At 36.9% G+C, this 19,785-nt stretch overlaps 1 protein-coding gene across 1 annotated transcript in view; it reads left to right on the top strand.

Annotated features, from left to right (window-relative positions):
- The window catches only part of LOC122747906 (NXPE family member 4-like), a 35,658-nt gene extending 16,113 nt beyond the window's left edge, over positions 1-19,545 (top strand). The window contains exons 4-5 of the mRNA XM_043993688.1: positions 10,340-10,558; positions 19,010-19,545. Coding sequence (XP_043849623.1) covers positions 10,340-10,558; positions 19,010-19,545 — 755 coding nt within the window. The remainder of the gene's footprint in view (positions 1-10,339; positions 10,559-19,009) is intronic.
- The last annotated feature ends 240 nt before the right edge of the window (positions 19,546-19,785 follow it).

Raw genomic sequence — 19,785 nt, forward strand, 5'->3', positions numbered from 1 at the left:
AGAGCACTGGCCCTGGAGTCAGGAGTACCTGAGTTCAAATCTGGCCTCAGACACTTAACACTTACTATATGTGTGACCCTGGGCAAGTCACTTAACCCCAATTGCCTCACTAAAAACAAACAAACAAAAAAGAATGAAGAGTTAAGGAAATTCTACAAAGACCTTGAGAAGACTCTTCAAATTAAATCAGCATACACTCTGATACTTGGCGACTTTAAAGGAGATGATGGCCTTAATGAAGATGGTAAGAAATATGTCAGAAAGCATGGATCAAGAAGGAACACTAGAATCCAGAGATCTGTAAATACAGAAGTCTCATGTGTTTACATAATGAATAATTTGTAAAAAAAAAAAGAGTTGGTAGATGATGAACATGACAAGAATCATGTAACAATGTAACCACAAAAATGAATTTGATTATATTCAACTGCCTTCATACATTCAGACTGCCACTTTTTCAGGACAAAATACCAGAATTATTATAAAGGTATAAAAAAGACCCTGAATCATGGACTAACAAGATGAAAGACTAGATATGTTTTCTGGTACCCATGACCCCTCAGACCTCTCCAAAACAGAAATTATGTGCTAAAAATAAAGCAACTTCATCTGCCCCCATAGTTCAGGACATCCATAATCCAAAAGAAAGTAAAAACAAACAAACAAACAAACAAACCCCATGCACTGACATCAGTACCCCTCCCCCAACTCACATGCTACTGACAGCAAGGCAGCACTAGCTGACCCAAGGACATGACATATGGACTTTTTTTTCAGGTTTTATTTTTTTAATCACAAAAATATTTTATTATTTCCCAGTTACATGTAAAGATACATTTGTTTTCATAAGATTTTTAGTTCCAAATTTTTCTCCCTCCCTCCTTTCCTTCCCCCCTCCCCAAGACAGAAAGCAATCTGATATAGGTTATACATGTGCAGCTACATTAAACATATTTCTGCATTAGTCATGTTGTGAAAGAAGAATCAGAACAAAAGGGAAAAACCTCAAAAAACAAAACCAGAGAAAGTATGGTTCAATCTGCATTCATAATCCACAGTTCTTTTTTCTAGATGTGGAGAACACTTTTCATTGTGAGTTCTTTGCAATTGTCTTGGATCATTGCACTGCTGAGAAGAGCTAAGTCTCTCACAGTTGATCATCGCACAATGTTGCTGTTACTGTGTACAATGTTCTGGTTTTGCTCACTTCACTCAACATCAGTCCACTTAAGTCTTCCTAGGTTTTTCTGAAATCTGCCTGCTCATTGTTTCTTATAGCTCAATAATATTCCATTACATTCATATGTCACAACTTGTTCAGCCATTCCCCAATTGATGGGCATCCCATTGATTTCCAATTCTTTGCTATCACAAAGAGAACTGCTATAAATATTTTTGTACATGTGGGTCCTTTTCCCTTTTTTAATGATCTCTTTAGGATACAGACCTAGTAGCGGTATTACTGGGTCAAAGGGTATGCACAGTCCCATAGTCCTTTGGGCATAGTTCCAAATTGCTCTCCAGAATGGTTGGATCAGTTCACAACTCCACAAATAATGCACTAATGTTCCAATTTTTCCACAGCTTCTCCAACATTTATTATTTTCCTTTTTTGTCATATTAGCCAATCTGATGGGTGTGAGGTGGTACCTCAGAGTTGTTTTAATTTGCATTTCTCTAATCAATAGAGATTTAGAACATTTTTTCATATGGCAATAGGTAGCTTTGATTTCTTTATCTGAAAACTCCCTGTTCATATCCTTTGACCATTTCTCAATTGGGGAATGACTTGATTAGTATGGTCTACCCATGAGCAATTTATATTTTTCCCATTTGTTTAAATCTGATTTGATTTGTATGAAAAGTGTTTTGTAATTGCGTTCATAGTTCCTGGGTTTGCCATGGCAGGTAGACTCCTAAGTATTTTATAATGTCTATAGTTATTTTATTTTATTTATTTTTGTTTGTTTTTTTATGGGGCAATGAGGGTTAAGTGACTTGCCCAAGGTCACACAGCCAGTAAGTGTCAAGTGTCTGAGCCCAGATTTGAACTCAGGTCCTCCTGAATCCAGGGCCAGTGCTCTATCCACTTTCTTTAGGACTTTCTAAGTCTACAATCATATCATCTGCAAAGACTGATAATTTTGTTTCTTCCTTGCCTATTCTAATTCCTTCAATTTCTTTTTCTTCTCTTATTTGCTAAGGCTAACATTTCTAGTACAATACTGAATAATAGTGGTAATAATGGACATCCTTGTGTGACGAGTAAAACTAAATGTGTGGTCGCCTTAGATTACAAGTTTTTAGCCCCAGTCTTTGGGCATTAAACATTTATTAAAGCATAATATGAGAATTGTAATGACATCCCCTGCTGTGAGGGATATATTGCCCTCTGGCCTGAACAGAAACCATGTGACTTTCACATCCGGAAGTGACCTTTTCTGGGGTTTCGGAGGTCAGTTCGGTGTCAGGAAGTGATGTTTGCTCGTGGGTCCTGTCAATCAGAGCTTCCAGTCAGTTATCTTGGAGCTGTGTGTGTAGACAGCCTTGTTTCCAGTTTCATAAGACGTTCTGGGAGAAGCCTCTGAAATGAGGCCTTTCGGTTCCTGACTTCTGTTTGGTGGGGCAGATGCTGGGGTCTCTTAGATGTTAGATGAAGTTTGACTTTTACCTCTTTCTCTCCTCACCAACTTCTGATGCACTTTAATAAATACTTAAAAGTCTAAACTCTTGACAAAGCTTCTAATTTAAGGCGAACACTCATTAGATTTTAGACATCACAGCTAGAATTTTAGGCCTTTACAATAGTAAAGAGATCCTGTGGAGTTCAGAAAGTTAAGAAGAAGCCTATCTACCCTAGAGGAGATATGAGTTCAGCCTGGCCTCCTTCTTCTCCTTCCTTTCTGCCACCATGAGGTTCCAGCCCCCCAAAAAAGACAGAGCCAGAGAGCCAGCAACCCTTCCTCCTCCTTCCTGTTTCCCTCTCCTGGAAGAGGCTGTCTTTCAAGCTGATTGGTTAGATTGATTCATTGGATTTGAAGGTGATCTCCTTGTTGAGTTCAAAGTCCTTAGCTTTTGAGAATAACCCTATTGAGGACCAGCCAGGTGTGGTTTTGATTTAATTTACCTTAAGTAGGTTAATCAGCAAAGTCAATCACTCTCAGTCAGTCTCACTTAATTCAATCAGTCTAGATTAATCTCCTCTGGTTGGGGCCTTTGGGTATTGACAAAAAATCTAATATATTAGTTTCACCCCTGATTTTATTGGGAGTGCCTCTGACTTATCCCCATGGCATATAATACTTGCTGATGGTTTAAGATAGATGTTATCATCTTAAAGCTCCATTTATTCCTATGCTCGCTAGTGCTTTTAATAGGAATGGGTGCTGTATTTTGTCAAAAGCTTTCTCTGCATCTATTGAGATAATAATGATTTTTGTTAGTTTTGTTATTGTGGTCAACTATGTTGATATTTTTCCTAATGGTGAACCAGCCCTGTATTCCTGTTATAAATCCCACCTGGTCACAGTGGATTATCCTGGTGATAAATTGTTGTAAATTTCCTTGGTAATATTCTATTTAGAATTTTCACATCAATATTCATTAAGGAGATTGGTCTATAATTTTCTTTATTTTTCTTTCTTTATTTTTGTTCTTCCTGGTTAAGGTATAAGTATCATATTTGTCTCATAAAAATAATTTGGTAAGATTCCTTCTTTACCTATTTTTCCAAATTGTTTGTATAGTATTAGAATTAATTGTTCTTTAAATGTTTGGTAGAATTCACTTGTAAACCCATTTGGCCCTGAAGATTTTTTCTTAGGGAGTTCATTGATGGCTTGTTCAATTTCTTTTTCTAAAATGGGCTTATTTAAGGATTTTATTTCCTCTTCTGTTAATCTGAGAAGTTTATACTTTTGTAGATATTAATCCATTTCATTTAGATTGTAAAATTTATGGACATATAATTGGGAAAATAGGTTCTAAGTATTTCTTTAATTTCCTCTTTGATGGTGGTGAGTTCACCCTTTTCATTTTTGATGCTGGTAATTTGATTTTCTTCTTTCTTTTTTAAAATAAAATTAACCTAAAGTTGATCTGTTTTATTGTTTTTTTTTAATAAAACCAGTTTAGTTTTATTTATTAATACTATAGTTTTCTTACTTTCAATGTTATTAATCTCTCCTTTAATTTTTAGAGTTTCTAATTGGGTGTTTAATTGGGGATTTTTAATTTGTTCTTTTTCTAGCTTTTTAAAATTCATTTTATTTTTTTCTATTTTATTCATGTTGGCACTTAGAGATATAAATGTCCCCTAAGAACTGCTTTGGCTGCATCCCATAAGTTTTGGTATGTTGTCTCATTATTGTCATTCTCTTGGATGAAGTTATTGATTGTTTCTATGATTTGTTGGTTGACACACTCATTATTTAGGATGAGATTATTTAGTTGCCAATTAATTTATGGTTTTTTCCCATGGCCCTTTATTACACATAAGTTTTATTGCATTATGACCTGAAAAGAATGCATTTACTATTTTTGTGTAGGTGCCATGTACTGTTGAGAAAAAGGTATATTCTTTCTTTTTTTTGTGGTGGGACAATGAGGATTAAGTGACTTGCCCAGGGTCATGCAGCTAGTAAGTGTCAAGTGTCTGAGGCCAAATTTGAACTAAGGTCCTCCTGAATCCAGGGCCAGTGCTTTATTCACTGTGCTACCTAGCTGTCCTGGGTATATTCTTTTCTATCCCCATTCAATTTTCTCCAGAGTCCTATCACATTTAATTTTTCTAAAATTCTATTTACTTGCTTAACTTCTTTCTTATTAATTTTGTGGTTAGATTTACCTAGTTCTGAGATGGGGAGTTTGAGGTTCCCCACTAATATAGTTTTGTTCTTTATTTCTTCCTTTAACTCATTTAACTTCTCTAAGAATTTGGATTCTGTACTACTTGGTACATACATGTTTAGTATTGATATTATTTCATTGTCTATGATACCTTTTAGCAAGATTTAGTTCCTTTCTTTTCTCATTTAATTAGGTCAATTTTTGTTTGTGTTTTGTCTGAGGTACCCATGCCTTTTTTACTTCAGCTGAAGCATAATATATTTTACTCTAGCCTTTTACTTTTACTCTGTATATATCTCTCTGCTTAAAACATCTTTCTTGTAAACAACATATTGCAGGATTCTGGTTTTTAATCCACTCTGCTTTCTTCTTCCATTTTATAGGAGAGTTCATCCAATTTATATTCACAGTTATGATTACTAACTGTGTATTTCCCTGCATTCTATTTTTCCACTTGTCTATAATTTTCTCTTTACTTTTTTTAAAATTTCTGGCCATCTCAGTCTACCCTCCCTTTTTATCAGCCCCACCTCCCTTTCATCCTTTCCTTTTTCAATTCCTAGTTTTGCACTCCCTTCTATCAGCACCCCAACTTTTCTTTACATTTTCCTCTTTTACTTCCCTATAGGGTAGGATAAAATTCTATACCTAATTGAGTATGTATGTTATTCCTTCTTTGGGCCAAGTCAAATGAGAATAAGGTCAAAACAATGCCCACCCCTCCCTTCTTTTCCTTGATTGTAATAGATCTTTTGTGCCTCTTCATGTGATGAGTTTTACTCCACTCTGCCTTCTCTTTCCTCTTCTCCATGCATAATCCTTTTTGTTACCCCTTAAGTTTTTTTAATATCATTACATAAGAATCAACTCATATCCACACCTTCTGTCTGTGTGTACTCCTCCTATCTGCCTTAATAAAGATATAGTTTTCAAGAGTTACAAGTATCTTCTTCCTGTGTAGGGATGCAAACATTTTAACCTTATTAAATAACATTTTTTTCTCCCTTTTTAACTTTTCACGTGTCTCTTGAGTCTTGTATTTGTAGACTGAATTTTCTGTTCAGTTCTGGCATTTTCATTAGGAAAGTTTTAAAGTCCACTATTTCATTGAATGTCCATCATTCCTCCTGAAAGATTATGATTAATTTTGCAGGGTAGTACATTCTTGTTTGTAATCCCAGTTCCTTTGCCTTCCAGAATATCATGTTCTAAGCCCTCTGATCCTTTAATGTTTTAGCTTCTGGGTCCTGTATTATTCTGATTGTTGTTTCTTGATATTTAAATTGTTTCTTTCTAGCTGCTTGCAGTATTTTCTTTTTTACTTGATAATTCTGGAGTTTAGCTATGGTATTCCTTGGGGTTTTCCTTTTAGGATCTCTTTTAGGAGCTGATTGGTGGATTTTTTTAATGACTACTTTTTCCTCTGGTTGTAAGACACTGGAGCAGTTCTCCTTGATAATGGCATGAAATGTGCTGTCTAGGCTCTTTTTTTTTCTTTTGTCTGGGCAATGAGGGTTAAGTGACTTGCCCAGGGTCACACAGCTAGTAAGTGCCAAGTGTCTGAGGCCAGATTTGAACTCAGTTCCTCCTGAATCCAGGTCGAGTGCCTAGCTGCCCCTAGGCTCTTTTGTCTGATCATGGTCCTCAAGTAGTCCAATTATTCTTAGGTTGTCCCTTCTGGATCTTTTTTCTACGTCTGTTATATCTGAAGAGGTATTTTACATTTTCTTCTACTTTTATATTCTTCTGATTCTGCTTTACTTCTTCCTGTTGTCTCATTGAGTCATTAGCTTCCGTCTTCCAAATTCTGATTCTTAAGGAATTATTTTCCCCCATTAACTTTTTCACCTCATTTTCCATTTCTCCAATCATATTTTTAAGACATTATTTTATTTTTCCAAGCTATTGAATTTCTCTTGCATAACTCTCATTCCCTCCCCCCTCCCCATTTTTCTTCTGCCTCTCTTATTTGGTTTATAAAATCCTTTTTGGGCCCTTCCAAGAGGGCTTTTTGGTCTTGAGACCAATTCTCCTTCTCCTTAAAGGCTTCACAGGTATACATTTTATCATTATTGTCCTCCTTTGACTGTATGTTTTGATACTCCCTTGTAATCATAGTAATTGTAAATGGTAAGAGTTCTTTTCTGTTTCTTATTCATATTTTAACCTCTTTTGTGCCTTTTAAGGTTGAGTTCTGCTCCTGGGGTACAACATACACTGTTCCAAGCCTCTTTTGCTGGGCATCAGGAGCCCAGTCACTGGCTTTCTGCTCTGAGATGTCAGCAGCTTGCAGCTTGCTCACTGTCCTGGAGTGGCCCAGCTTAGTTGGGCCTGTCGTGTAGCAGATATCCCATTTGGCAGGTTGCCTTCTGTGTTGGGGCTGGCGGTCTCACAACTGGCTTGCTGTGCCACTAGCTTGCTGAGCTAGGACCAAGGGTCCTCAACTGCTGACCTGTGATATAACTAAGTCTTTTGCTGTCTTGCCCAGACACCCTCTCTGTTGAGTTGTACTCTACTTTTTACCCAGATGAAATATATCTTTCCTGAAGATCTTCTAGGTTATCTTAAGTCAAAAGATTATTTCACTCCATTTTTTTTTGCAGGTTTTACAGCTCCAGGATCTGTTGAGAGGCTTAATTTAATGTTGTTTCTGAGAGAAATTTGAGAGAGCTCAGGAAGCTTTCTGGTTTCATTCCACCATCTTGGCCTCACCTCCTGCTGTTGTTTTTTTTTTTTAAATAACAAGCTGTTTTCCCTAAAAAGGGCAAATGATTCCTAACATCAGTCCTGAATGCGGTTATAGCAAAGGTAGAAATGACATCAAAGAGACTAACTAAAGACAGGACTGAACCAAATGTATAGAAAATACATCCATACTGGAGATAAAACAATTATGAGGCCATGAAAAGATAGATTTCTAAGGCATCTGAAGGAGTAGAAGATACTAAAAGTACTGAAAAAACTTTGTACCTTATTAATATTGAAAAAGGTGACAGAAATAATCAATAACTTTTGACCTATATACATTCCTGTCTATAAAAATCTTCATGACTCATCTATACTTGAGAATATCAGAGGGTATTAATAGAAAATAGGTAGGGTTTTGCAAAGTATATTCTACAATGATCACATCTTTATCATCTTTTTTGTTGTTTGTTGGTCATTTTCTATTTGTGACTATTTGGGACCCCTTTTTGGCTTTTCTTGACAAAGATACTGGAATGGTTTGCCATTTTCTTCTCCTTACCATTTTATAATCGACTAAAAGATGTAAAGAATACAAGGTTTCATTGTTCTTACTGATGGTCAATTATGAAGAAAAGTTGATTCACTAACTTTTAATTAAAGGCTTTCTTACATAAAGTAGTCTCTCATATATATATTGAATCATTTTTGAATATTTGAAAACTGTAACAACAAAAATAGAAGTATTCAGTGACCATCTGATCATAAACATCAGGCAAAGCATACCAATGTTTGTTGTTCAGATTATAGCACACAACTGTATTCCTATAAAGTTTATCCATCAGTATGTATCTGCAGAACAAACAGTACAAATGGATAATCAGTTGGGTTCATAATTAAACAGTAGGAAGAGAAAGGGCTAGATTATCTTTAGGAAAATACAAAGCCCTGTTAAATGACCCCAAACTTCTCCCACGAAGAAAAGCCCATCTTTTCTATGCCAGTATTCTATGGGTTGTGGTGTATGACTGTGAAACATGGAAGTCCACAGTTTTTAAGTAAGTACCACATAGAAGGAAATGGTAAGATGGATGGTGGGTTTTAAAAGAACAGGCATAGAAGAGATCATTAGGAACACTTATAATAAGGAGAAAAGATAGGCCAGTCATATGGCAAGGATGAGCAATGAGAGATAGACAGCATGAGTATTCAACTGGCATTCTCATGATGTCAGGAGAAAGCAAAGAAGGTGTCTAGCATGCTGGCAAGTTGGGGGAAGGCATGTACAAGAATTGCACCAGATAGGCTGACATGGATGTGATTGATTTGTGTTGTTAGAAGAAACATTCAAATTGATGGGATAAAAGATACATTTGAATATTTGAGTATGTGTTAGACTAAATGGCTTCTGCTGGGGTTTCCAACTGTGATGTTGTATGATTCTATGAATAAAGTTGTAGGACTAAAGGAAGTAAAAAAACTAAAAAGTATTGGATAGACCTGAACATGTTTGTAGGTAGATGAGAAGGAGTCATTGGAGAGAGAGAATGAAGATGCGTAAGAGTTAAGTGACTTGACTAAAGATTCATGATTACTTAGTGGCAGAGTGCATCCTTACTTTCACATGGATGTTTACTCCCATTTCTTGTTTCCATAAAAACATATTTAGCCTTTCCATGTTTTACAGGAGGTGGTAGTACATGGAATCAAAGAATTAGTTAGAGAAATTAGCTTTGGCAAGGAGTGGAGATACCTGATCCTCTAAGACAGGAGGGAAAGAGGAGAGAATGGATAAAGATATTGAAACTTTTAATTTCAGAAATTTAAGGAGATCCTTTATTTCACCTCAGTGTTCTCAGTGAAGTATGAAGGTAGGTCAGTTGCTCTCTCTCTCTCTCTCTCTGTATGTGTGGTTATAGGTGTTATTTAGGGACTTGAAGAAAGAGAAAAAGGTTTGGAACAATTAATGTTGGGAATAAGATAACAAAAGAATTAATGATCAATGATGGTGTTTTTGGTAGTATGATAAGCTAAGGCAGAGGAGAAAAATTCAGAGAATGCTGCAGAAGCAAATGATGTTGTAATTACTTTGACTCATAAGGTAAAGAAAGAAACATTTGACATCTGGGGTACTTTTTTTTTCTTTTGGTAGGTAACATTCTTATTCCTAGAAGACAGAATAATTTTATTCACTTACTAGAACCATATTTAATGGCAACTTTCCTAGGAAATATCTATCTTTTTTAGGGAGGCATAGCGAGTCCTGAAGAAGTCTCCAGTCTGTTTCATTTGTTTGCATCAAGCAAGGATGCCTTCAATTCAATTTATCTAACATTTATCAAGTATCTATTGGGTACAGAGTCCTATGCTGGCCCCTGGAGAAGATACAAAGATTAAATAGAATCATAGTTAGAAGAGAACTTAGAAAGAATCTTTTTCAATAATTCTCATTTCACAGAAGAGGAAATTGAAGATCAAAGAGTTCTGAGTAAGAATAAGCAGTGAGAGTTATGCAGAGAGTACTAAACTATAGGTCTCTCTACTCCCAGGCCAATGAACAATTTAACAAACAAGAGGATCATAATTTTATAGGTGGAAGGGACTTCAGGGGTCATCTGGTTCAATCTTCTCATTTTAGAGAAGGAAACTGACGCCTAGAAAAGTGGTAATTTGCATGTAATAACATCTGAGTTTTAAATCCAGGTTGTCCTCCAAATCCACTGTCATTCTATTTCCCAATGGGCTCTCAATAAATACCCATGGATTGTTTGATGTTGTTTAAAATCATATTGTATTTCATTGACAGATCAAAAGACACCAGTGACAGAGAGATGCAAGCCTGGGATGAGGTCCTCAATCCCTGATGCATATGTCTGGAACAACACGTGGAATCTGGACTCCTGCAATTTGTCCCAGTTCCAGACTGAGATCCAAATAAAAGACTGTCTGAAGGGGAAGCTCATTTATATAATAGGAGACTCCACGACCCGTCAGTGGATGATGTACTTTACAAAAAATATAAAGAGTGAGTTTAATCATTGAGCTAATCTTAGAGACTTTTTCAGAAACTGCATCTTAAGTTTGGGGATAGAACTTGAAATAGGGCATGGATACCTGTTCTCTATTGTCATTTCTTTTCTTTTCTTTCTTTTTGGTGGGGCAATTGGGGTTAAGTGACTTGCCCAGGGTCATACAGCTAGTAAGTGTCAAGTGTCTGAGGCCGGATTTGAACTCAGGACCTCCTGAATCCAGGGCCAATGCTCTATCCACTGCACCACCTAGCTGCCCCCCATTTCTTTTAATAACAAACTTTTCAGTATTGTTTTTCTAGGATGTCAGTCAATTAGTCAGTCAATGAGCATCTATTAAACACCTGCTATATTCAGGTACTATGGTAAGTGATGAGGATACAAAGAAAGGCAAAAGCAATTCTCTGCTCTCAAGAAGCTCATAGACTAATGGGGAAGACCACATGCAAGCAGCTATGTACAAACAAGATGTCTGCATGATGTTTGGAGTAGTATTGGAGGGAAGACATTAAGATTAAGGAGGACAGGGAAAGGCTTCTTGAAGATGATGGGACTTTAAGTGAGACTTGAAGGAAACTATGGAAGCCAAGAGGTAGAGATGAGGATGAAGAGTGTTCCAGCCATGGGGGATAGTCAATGCAAATGCCCATATTTGGAGATGGGGTGGCAGATGTGAGGAACAACAAGGGGACCAGCATCTCTGGATCACAGAGTACGTGGAGGGAAGTCAGGTGTAAGAAGCCTGGAAAGGTAGGAAGGGGCCAAGTTGCAAAAAGTTTTAAAGGCTAAACAGAGGGACTTTTATTTGATTCTGGAGGCAATAAGGACTCACTGGAGTTCATTGATTGGGGAGTGATATGGTCAGAACTGCACTTTGGGGAGAATCCATTTGACAGTTAAATGGCAGATGAATTAGAGTGGGGAGAGACTTGTGGCAGGAAGATCAGGCAACAGTGCAGAAATGAGGAGATGAGGGCCTGCACCACAATGGTGGCAGTGTCAGAAGAGAGAAGGGTGTGTATGCAAGAGACCTTATAAAACAACAGATTAAAAATGGGGGATGAGAGACAGTGAGGCGTTAAGGATAATGCCTAGGTTGGGAGCCTGTGTGCCTGGGAGGATGGTAATACCCTTCCCCTTAATAGGGAAATTTAGAGAGGGGGGAGAGTTTGGGGAAAATATAACAAATAGTGTTTTGGACATGTTGAGGTGATGGGAAATCCAGTTTGAGATATTTAATAGGCAGTTGAAAATGTGAGACTGGAGGTTGGAAGAAAGGTTAGAGCTGGACAAGCAGATCTGATAGTCATCTGCATAATAATAATATGTGTAATTTAAATTTCTAAATGTAGGTTCTAATCTGCCCCCTCAGTTTTGGGGGGAAACTGACTAAAATCATTGATAAACAAGTTTAGGTTTTTAAGGGTTTATTGAAAGATAGTAAAATAAAGAGAAAGATTGAGAACAGAATTCCTACAACCTGGCAATCCTATCTTTCCTCAACTCCGCCATGAAGTGCTCTGGAGTCTCGCCTCTACCACGGCCAGGTCAGGAACCAAAAAAGAGAGAACTCCTCCACCAGCGTCTGCTTCCTACTTCATGTGCTCCTCCCAAAAATGGGAGGCTCCTCAAGTTGATTGGCTGGTAGCCTTGATAGACAGTACCCACGAGCAAACGTCACTTCCTAACGCCAAAAAAAAGCCGCATGGCCTTGCCCTCAGAGGCCTTCTCCTCATGGTGGAGCTTTCCTACAGTAAGTCTCTAGCAGGTGGCGTCATTCCAATCATTACAAATAATAAAAGCTAACATTTATATTGCACTCACTATGTGCCAGGCACTGTGGTGAGTATTTTATGTTATCTCCTTTGATCCTCACAACAACTTGAGGGGGTAGGTGCTGTAAGCACTCCTATTTTACAGATGAAGAAACTGAGGCAGACAGTGGTTAAGTGACTTGTCCAGTGTCTGAGGTCCGATTTGAACTCAGGTCTTCCTGGCTCTGGGCTCAGGGCTCTTAAACACCATACCGTTTAGCTGCTCCCATAGAGAGGATAAATGAAAATATGGGAAATAAGATCACTAAGTGATGGTATTATCATACCTCTGATTGAAAGCATTGATTGAAAATAATACTGCTTTACTTAATGATTCACATGGGATTTATTTTAATATTAATAAAATAAATGCATTCAAGTTTTAAAATTTATATAATGTCCTGTAGATGAGCTGCTAGGGACCATTGTTAACTTTGGACAACTAACTGGTTTTGTAAACAATTGTGTAGGCATCATGGTGTAATGGGAAGAATATTGGATGAGACAGAGCTTCATATTATGATTATATAATATAATCTTGGATGAATCAATTAACCTGTGAGGTTTCCTCTTCTTAAAGATGAAGGGGCTTGAATGCTTTGCCTCTAAGATCCTGTATAGCTCTAAAACTATTATTATTATTCCAGGATGATGAATGGCTCTTCATTTTTCCCCTTTTTTTGTGTGTTTTTTCACATTGCGGTAATTGAGTATTCCCCCATTTTTTCCCTCTTCATTTCTGTGGATTGTTAAACAATTGTGTCTATATGTCTTGAGTGTGTCTTGGTAAATCAACTTCCAGATATTTTATGCATTTTGAAGCTACTTTAAAGGAGCTTTTTTTTAGTGAGGCAATTGGGGTTAAGTGACTTGCCCAGGGTCACACAGCTAGTGAGTGTTAAGTTTCTGGGGCCGGATTTGAACTCAGGTACTCCTGACTCCAGGGTGGGTGCTCTATCCACTGCGCCATCTAGCTGCCCCTAAAAGAGCTTTTTAAAAAATTAATCTTTGATCATCAGTATTTCTATTTTGGTGTTAATGAAAAAAAATTCATTTTCCAGTTTGTTTTTGGTTTTAGTTTTATGCCCAATTAATTGATCTGTTCTTTATTGGTGAAAGTGTATAAAGACACAAATTTTCCCTTTGATACAAATTACCTGGGCTGTATCCTCAAAATGTTTTTTTTTTATCATTGTTGCAATTTTTCTTAATGTAGTTATCTATCCTTTCTATAATTTGTTTGTTGACCCACTAATTCTTTCATATTAAGTTACTTTGTCTCCAGTTAGTTTTTAATTCTTTCTTTAATGGCCCTATTTTGAATATAATTTTTTATTGCATTGTGGTCAGTAAAAGATGTGTTTAATATTTTTCTTTACTGTATTTGTGAGGTTTTATGTCCTAATACCTGGTTAGTTTTTGTAAAGATGCCATTTGCACCTGAGAAATAGGTATATTCTTTTCTATTAAAATTCTGTAACTGCCATTATATGAGGTCAATTATATTTAACTTTCTCTAAAATTCTATTTAATGTCTTGCCCAGATCTCACTCAAAAATTATTACCTTTTCTTTATTTCTTTTTAAACCTCTCTTTATTATGTGCTTTCTGAGGTTAGAGGGTTTTGTTTTGTTTTGGTGATCATTAATCTATCCCTGAATCTGTCATCTTCTCCTGTTTTCTGGTTGAATTAAATGTATTTCTATACCTGAATTTTTCTACCTTCTGACTAGTTCAGATGTAAGTGAGATTCATGTGTGCTCGCTCTGCCCCTCCTTTCTTTCTTGTTTGTATTGTCTTCTACTTGCCCACCCAGTTATGAGCAATACTTCATTCCCCTCACTCCCCCTTTCTTTCACAGTAATATAAATTTTCTCCTCCTTTTTCTTTCTTCTTTTAGGATCATCAAAACAGCAAAGTCACTCTCAACTTCCTCCTCTTATTTAATTTCCCCTTTCCTCTGATATATCACAGTTTTTAAAGAGCACTTGTAGCATATCCCCTATAAAATGTAAACATTTCCATATTTTAAGTTCCTTTCGATTGTTTGCTCATATTTACCAATTTATGTTTCTTTTGCCATCTCTATTTGTATTTCAGAGTTTCTACTTAACTCTAGTCTTTTTAAAAATCAGGACTGATAAGTTTTCTGTTTCATTTAAGACCCATTTTTTTTCTCCTATACTCAGCTTTGTTGGATATTATTCTTGGTTGTAAGCCTTTATTTTTTGCCTTTTCAAATATTGAATTCCAACCTCTTGACTCTCTTAATTTTTTAGTTGCTAAATCTCGTGTGATCATGATGATGGCTTTTCTGTATTTTAAATATTTCTTCTTGGCCAGTTGCAGTATTTTCTCTTTGACTTCAAAGTTCTATAATATATTCTTTCTATCACATTCCTGATGATGTCCATTTTGGGATTTCTTTTAGGAGATTCTATTTTCACTTTACTCTCTCATTGTCTGAGCAGTTTTCTTTTATAATTTCTTGAAATATGATACTCAGGCTCTTTTGTTGGTCATGAATTTCAGGTAATTTAATGATTCTTAAATTACTTCTCCTTAATCCGTGTTCAAAATCTATTATTTTTAATATGAGATATCTTTATCTTTTTTTGCTTTTTTAGTCTTTTAACTTTGTTCAAATATTTATTGTGTCATTATATAGAAATTTGCCATTTATTTTTATATTATATATTAATATGATAAATATATTTTGACTTCATTCAAATCATTGATGAAAATTTTTACTGTGCAAGGCTGAGAATACACATGATTAGAGATCATTTTCCACATAGAAAATGTAGCATTAATAATTTGCTGCATTCAATTCTACTCACATGCTGCTGAACAAAGCTGGAAAAAAGTAACAAAACTGTACTGACTGATCACATTATAAATTTATGGTATTAATGACACTTGGGCTGTCATTATGGCAAGTATTCTTTTACACCTCCCCAATAAATTCCCTATCGTACTCACCACAGCAGCTTTTCCAAAACTTTTCTTCCCTCCTGAAAACTTTCATGACTTTGTTTCCCCCACCCACCTTCTCATCTAAGAACCTTGCCTCAGGGGCAACTAGGTGGTGCAGTGGATAAAGCACAGGTCCTGGATTCAGGAGGAACTGAGTTCAAATCTGGCCTCAGACACTTGACACTTACTAGCTGTGTGACCCTGGGCAAGTCACTTAACCCTCATTGCCCTACAAACAAACAAACAAATAAAATAAACTGTAGAAACAAGAACCTTGCCTCATTTTTCACTGAAAAACTTGAGTCCATTCACCAAGAGCTCCCTCTGCTTTCTACAACTTCCTCATCCTTCATCCCTATCTCACATGACAAGGTGGTCTTTCTCCTTGCCAAGATAAGACAAGGCAAGACAAGACATGTACAAGTGATACCATTCCACTCCATCTTCTCTCACAGATTGTCCCCTTATTCTTTACCACTCTCACTAATCTCCAGTCCCTCTTTATCTATTGCGTGCCTCCTGACTGCCTACAAATATGTTCATGTTTCCCCCATCTTCCAAAATCTTTCACTTGATCTGTCCATCTTTGCTAGCTATCACCCTATATTTCTCCTTCTTTGTGTGACTAAATTCCTTGAGAAGGTTTCTGTTCCTCTTGTTCTCTTAACTTTCTGAAGTTTGATTTCTCATCATTTAACTGAAACTACTTTCTCCAGTTACTTGATGAACTCTTAATTTTCAAATTTAATGTCCCTTTCTCGTTCCTTATCCCTCTTCACCTTTCTGTAGTCTTTAACACTGCCAGTCACCCTCTTTTATTCCTCTCTAGGTTGTCCCAATACTGTTTTCTTCTGGTCCTCCTCTCTGTCTGACCACCCCTCAGTCTTCTTTGCTGCATCTTTATCCAGGTCACAACCACTAACTAATTCTGTCTTGAGTCCTCTTCTCTTCAGCCTCTTTACTATTTCATTTGGTGATCTCATCAGCAACCATGGCTTTAATTATTATCTCTAGGCAGATGATTTTTAGGTGTCTTTATCCAGCCTTAACCTTTCTCCTGATCTCTAATTGCCAATTGGACATGTCAAACTGGATGTCCTATAGATATTACAAAATCAGGATGTCCAAAGTTGAACTCATCATCTTTCTCTCAAACCATCTTCTCTTGCTGCCTTTCCTATTAATGTTGAGGGTACTACCATCCTTTTAGTTATCCATCACAACCTGGATGTTATTCTTGACTTCTTCCTGTCTCTCATCTCTCATATTCAATCTGTTACCAAGTCCTGTCATTTTTACCTTTGGAACATCTTTTGTATATTTTCTCTACTTTGTTCTGATATGCTGACTGCTACTGCCATGGAACAGGCCCTCATCATCTCATTCCTAGATGATTGTAGAGCTTGCTGGTTTCCATTCCCTGCCACAAGTCTCTCCCCACTCCACTCCATTATTCACTAAGCTGTCAAAATGATCTCTCTAATATTCAGGTCAAATTATGTCCCCCTCTTTCCTTCAACTCAATGAATAACAGTGGTTCCCTATAACATATAAGATCAAACATTAAATGCTTGGTTTGGTGTTCAAAGCCCGTTATAACCTGGCCCCTTCTTACATGTACAGTCATCTTATGCCTTATTTCCCATTATACACTCTATGATACAATGATATTGGACCCCTTGCTTTTCCTCACATATACCAATCCATCTCTCACCTCAGACATTTTCATTGGCAGATCCTTATGCCTAGAACTCTCTCCTTCCTTATCTGTGCCTCCTGCTTTCCTTAGTTTCCTTTTAAGTCTCACTTTCTACAAGAAACTTTTCCCAACCCTCCTTAATATTCATGCTTTCTCTCTTAGATTACCTCCAATTTATCCTATCCAAATTATGTCTGTATATAGTTATTTGCACATTATGTCTCCCATTGAACAGTGAGCTTCTTGCAAGCAGGGACTGTATTTTTTTTTTTTTTGGTGAGTCAATTGGGGTTAAGTGACTTATCCAGGGTCACACAACTAGTAAGTGTCAAGTGTCTGAGGCCGGATTTGAACTCAGGTCCTCCTGAATCCAGAGCTGGTGCTCTATCTACTGTACCACCTAGCTGCCCCAGGGACTGTATTTTTTAAACTTTATCTGTATTCCCAGCACTCAGTACAGTGACTGACACATTGTTGTTGTTGAGTCATCTCTGACTCTTCATGACCCCATTTGGGGTTTTCTTGGCAAAGATACTGGAGTAGTTTGCCATTTCATTCTCCAACTCAGCTCATTTTACAATTGAGAAAAATGAGGCAAACAGGGTTAAGTGACATGTCCTGTCACACAGCTGTCTGAGGCCAGATTTGAATTTAGTAAGATGAGTCCTCCCCACTCTAGACCTGGCACTCTATCCACTGTACCACCTAGCTTTCCTACTGGCACGTAAGTGCTTAATGTTTATCAACCAACTGATTTTTTTTTTTTTTGCTTCTCTATGTATTTCTAGTGTTTAGCACATTGTCTGGTACATGGACCTTGATAAGAAAATGTTTTTTGACTTGACTCTGAAAGTGTAACATGATTTCTTTGATTCAATAAATAAGAATGATTTGATATATCACCTATTTCAAACAATCAATAAGCCTTTAATGAAATACCTATTGTGTGCCAGGCCCTCTGCTGCTAGTGGTACAAACAGTCAATGAAATACTCCTTCTTGGAAGTTTAAATTCTAATGGAGACAATAACATAAATAATATAAATAAACAGAAGAAATAAAAATAAATACTAAACAAGTAACTGCAATATATGTTGGGAAAGAGGGCACTAGCATCATGTAGAAGGTGGTGCTTGAAGGTGGAGATGAAAAAGGAGAGTATTCTAGGTAAGGAGAATGGCCAGTGCAAAGCCATAGAATTCAGAGATGGAGTATCATGTGTGAAGAACAGAGAAAAATCAAATTTGGCTGGATTTTAGCCTGAAAGAGGGAGACAGAGCATCCAGAATCGGAGAACAGAGAAATGCATTGAAATGTATCTCCTTTTTTTGTCTCTATAGGGCCAAATACTTGCCACTGTTGTTCCTGCAGTGGAAATGCACTGGACATCTGTTTATCTGCAACTAACAAAGAGTTTTTGGAGTATTTCCTTGGGGTCTCAGAATCCTGGCATTGTCTATGCTATATAGAATGCTTTGTTTAGGGATATAGAGTTAAAGAGGTAGGATTATTTACCACAACACACTGTGCTCCAATTCATAGTTCTGAGTGCCAGATTTGCTATTTCCTCAATGGAGTTTCATTCATTTCAAGACAATAGGAATTTATTGAGGCTAAGCTATATCATAGGCAAGGCATGTGATTAAAGGAAGTGTAAGACATAGTTCTTGTACTTTGTGAGCTTACAATCTACTTGGGGAAATGATTCTACTACAGAAAGTAGTTGGATAATGTTATGAGGCACTGTGTAAATAGGTACTAAAATGAGTTATATAAACACTAATCAGATACAAAACTGTGTATTTGCAAAGGACTTTAAATCGTTCAATTAAATTGTACTTCTGTTCTCACACGATCTCTAATTGCTATTGGCCACACATAGTTGTGTCATGTTCAATTTGCCATTCAGTAGGGCATTTGCTTATTTTATTCAATGTGTGACTTTACTTTTTCCATCAGCACTGAAGTCTATTGACCTCCATGGATTTGGGATCCTCCGTCATCAGCTTGTTGTGGACTTGGAAAGGAACATCTACATTCAGTGGCAAAGACATGGCTACCCTTGTGTTAGCTCACATAAATATTCAGCAAAAGGGAATGAATACCTTGCCCGTGTCATTGACAGAATAGCAGGGGACAAAAACACCACCATTGTCTTTTCTCTGGGCCAACACTTTAGATTCTTCCCCATTGACATCTTTATCCGAAGAGCCATTAATGTTCATAAGGCCATTGAGCGCTTGTTCCTGAGAAGCCCAGACACCAAAGTGATCCTCAGAGGTGAAAATACTAGGGGAATTAATAATGATCCTGAGCGACTTAGTGACTTTCATGGCTATATTCAGTCTCTGGTTTTGAAAGACATCTTCCAGGATCTCAATGTGGGTGTCATTGATGCCTGGGACATGACCATTGCCTATGGCACTAATGATGTTCATCCACCTGAATATGTGGTTGAGAATCAGATTAACATTTTCTTAAACTATATTTGCTAGGAAAGATGGATCGCCAAGTGCCAGTTATTCATGAACAGATTGTCACTGCTATGGAGTCACTAATATAATGTCAGAGCTACTAGTATCCTGCCTCTTTGGAAGGTACTTAAAATCATTCATATTCAATTGAAAGTTAAAATATTCAAAATTAGGACTTAAGCCTACCTAAATATAGTCAGTCATATTCTTTTTCACAATAAAATAAACCCAAAAAGCTTTAGTGACTATCACTTGATAAGT

Source organism: Dromiciops gliroides, chromosome 3 (genome assembly GCF_019393635.1).
Source record: "Dromiciops gliroides isolate mDroGli1 chromosome 3, mDroGli1.pri, whole genome shotgun sequence".
Classification (NCBI taxonomy): domain Eukaryota; kingdom Metazoa; phylum Chordata; class Mammalia; order Microbiotheria; family Microbiotheriidae; genus Dromiciops; species Dromiciops gliroides.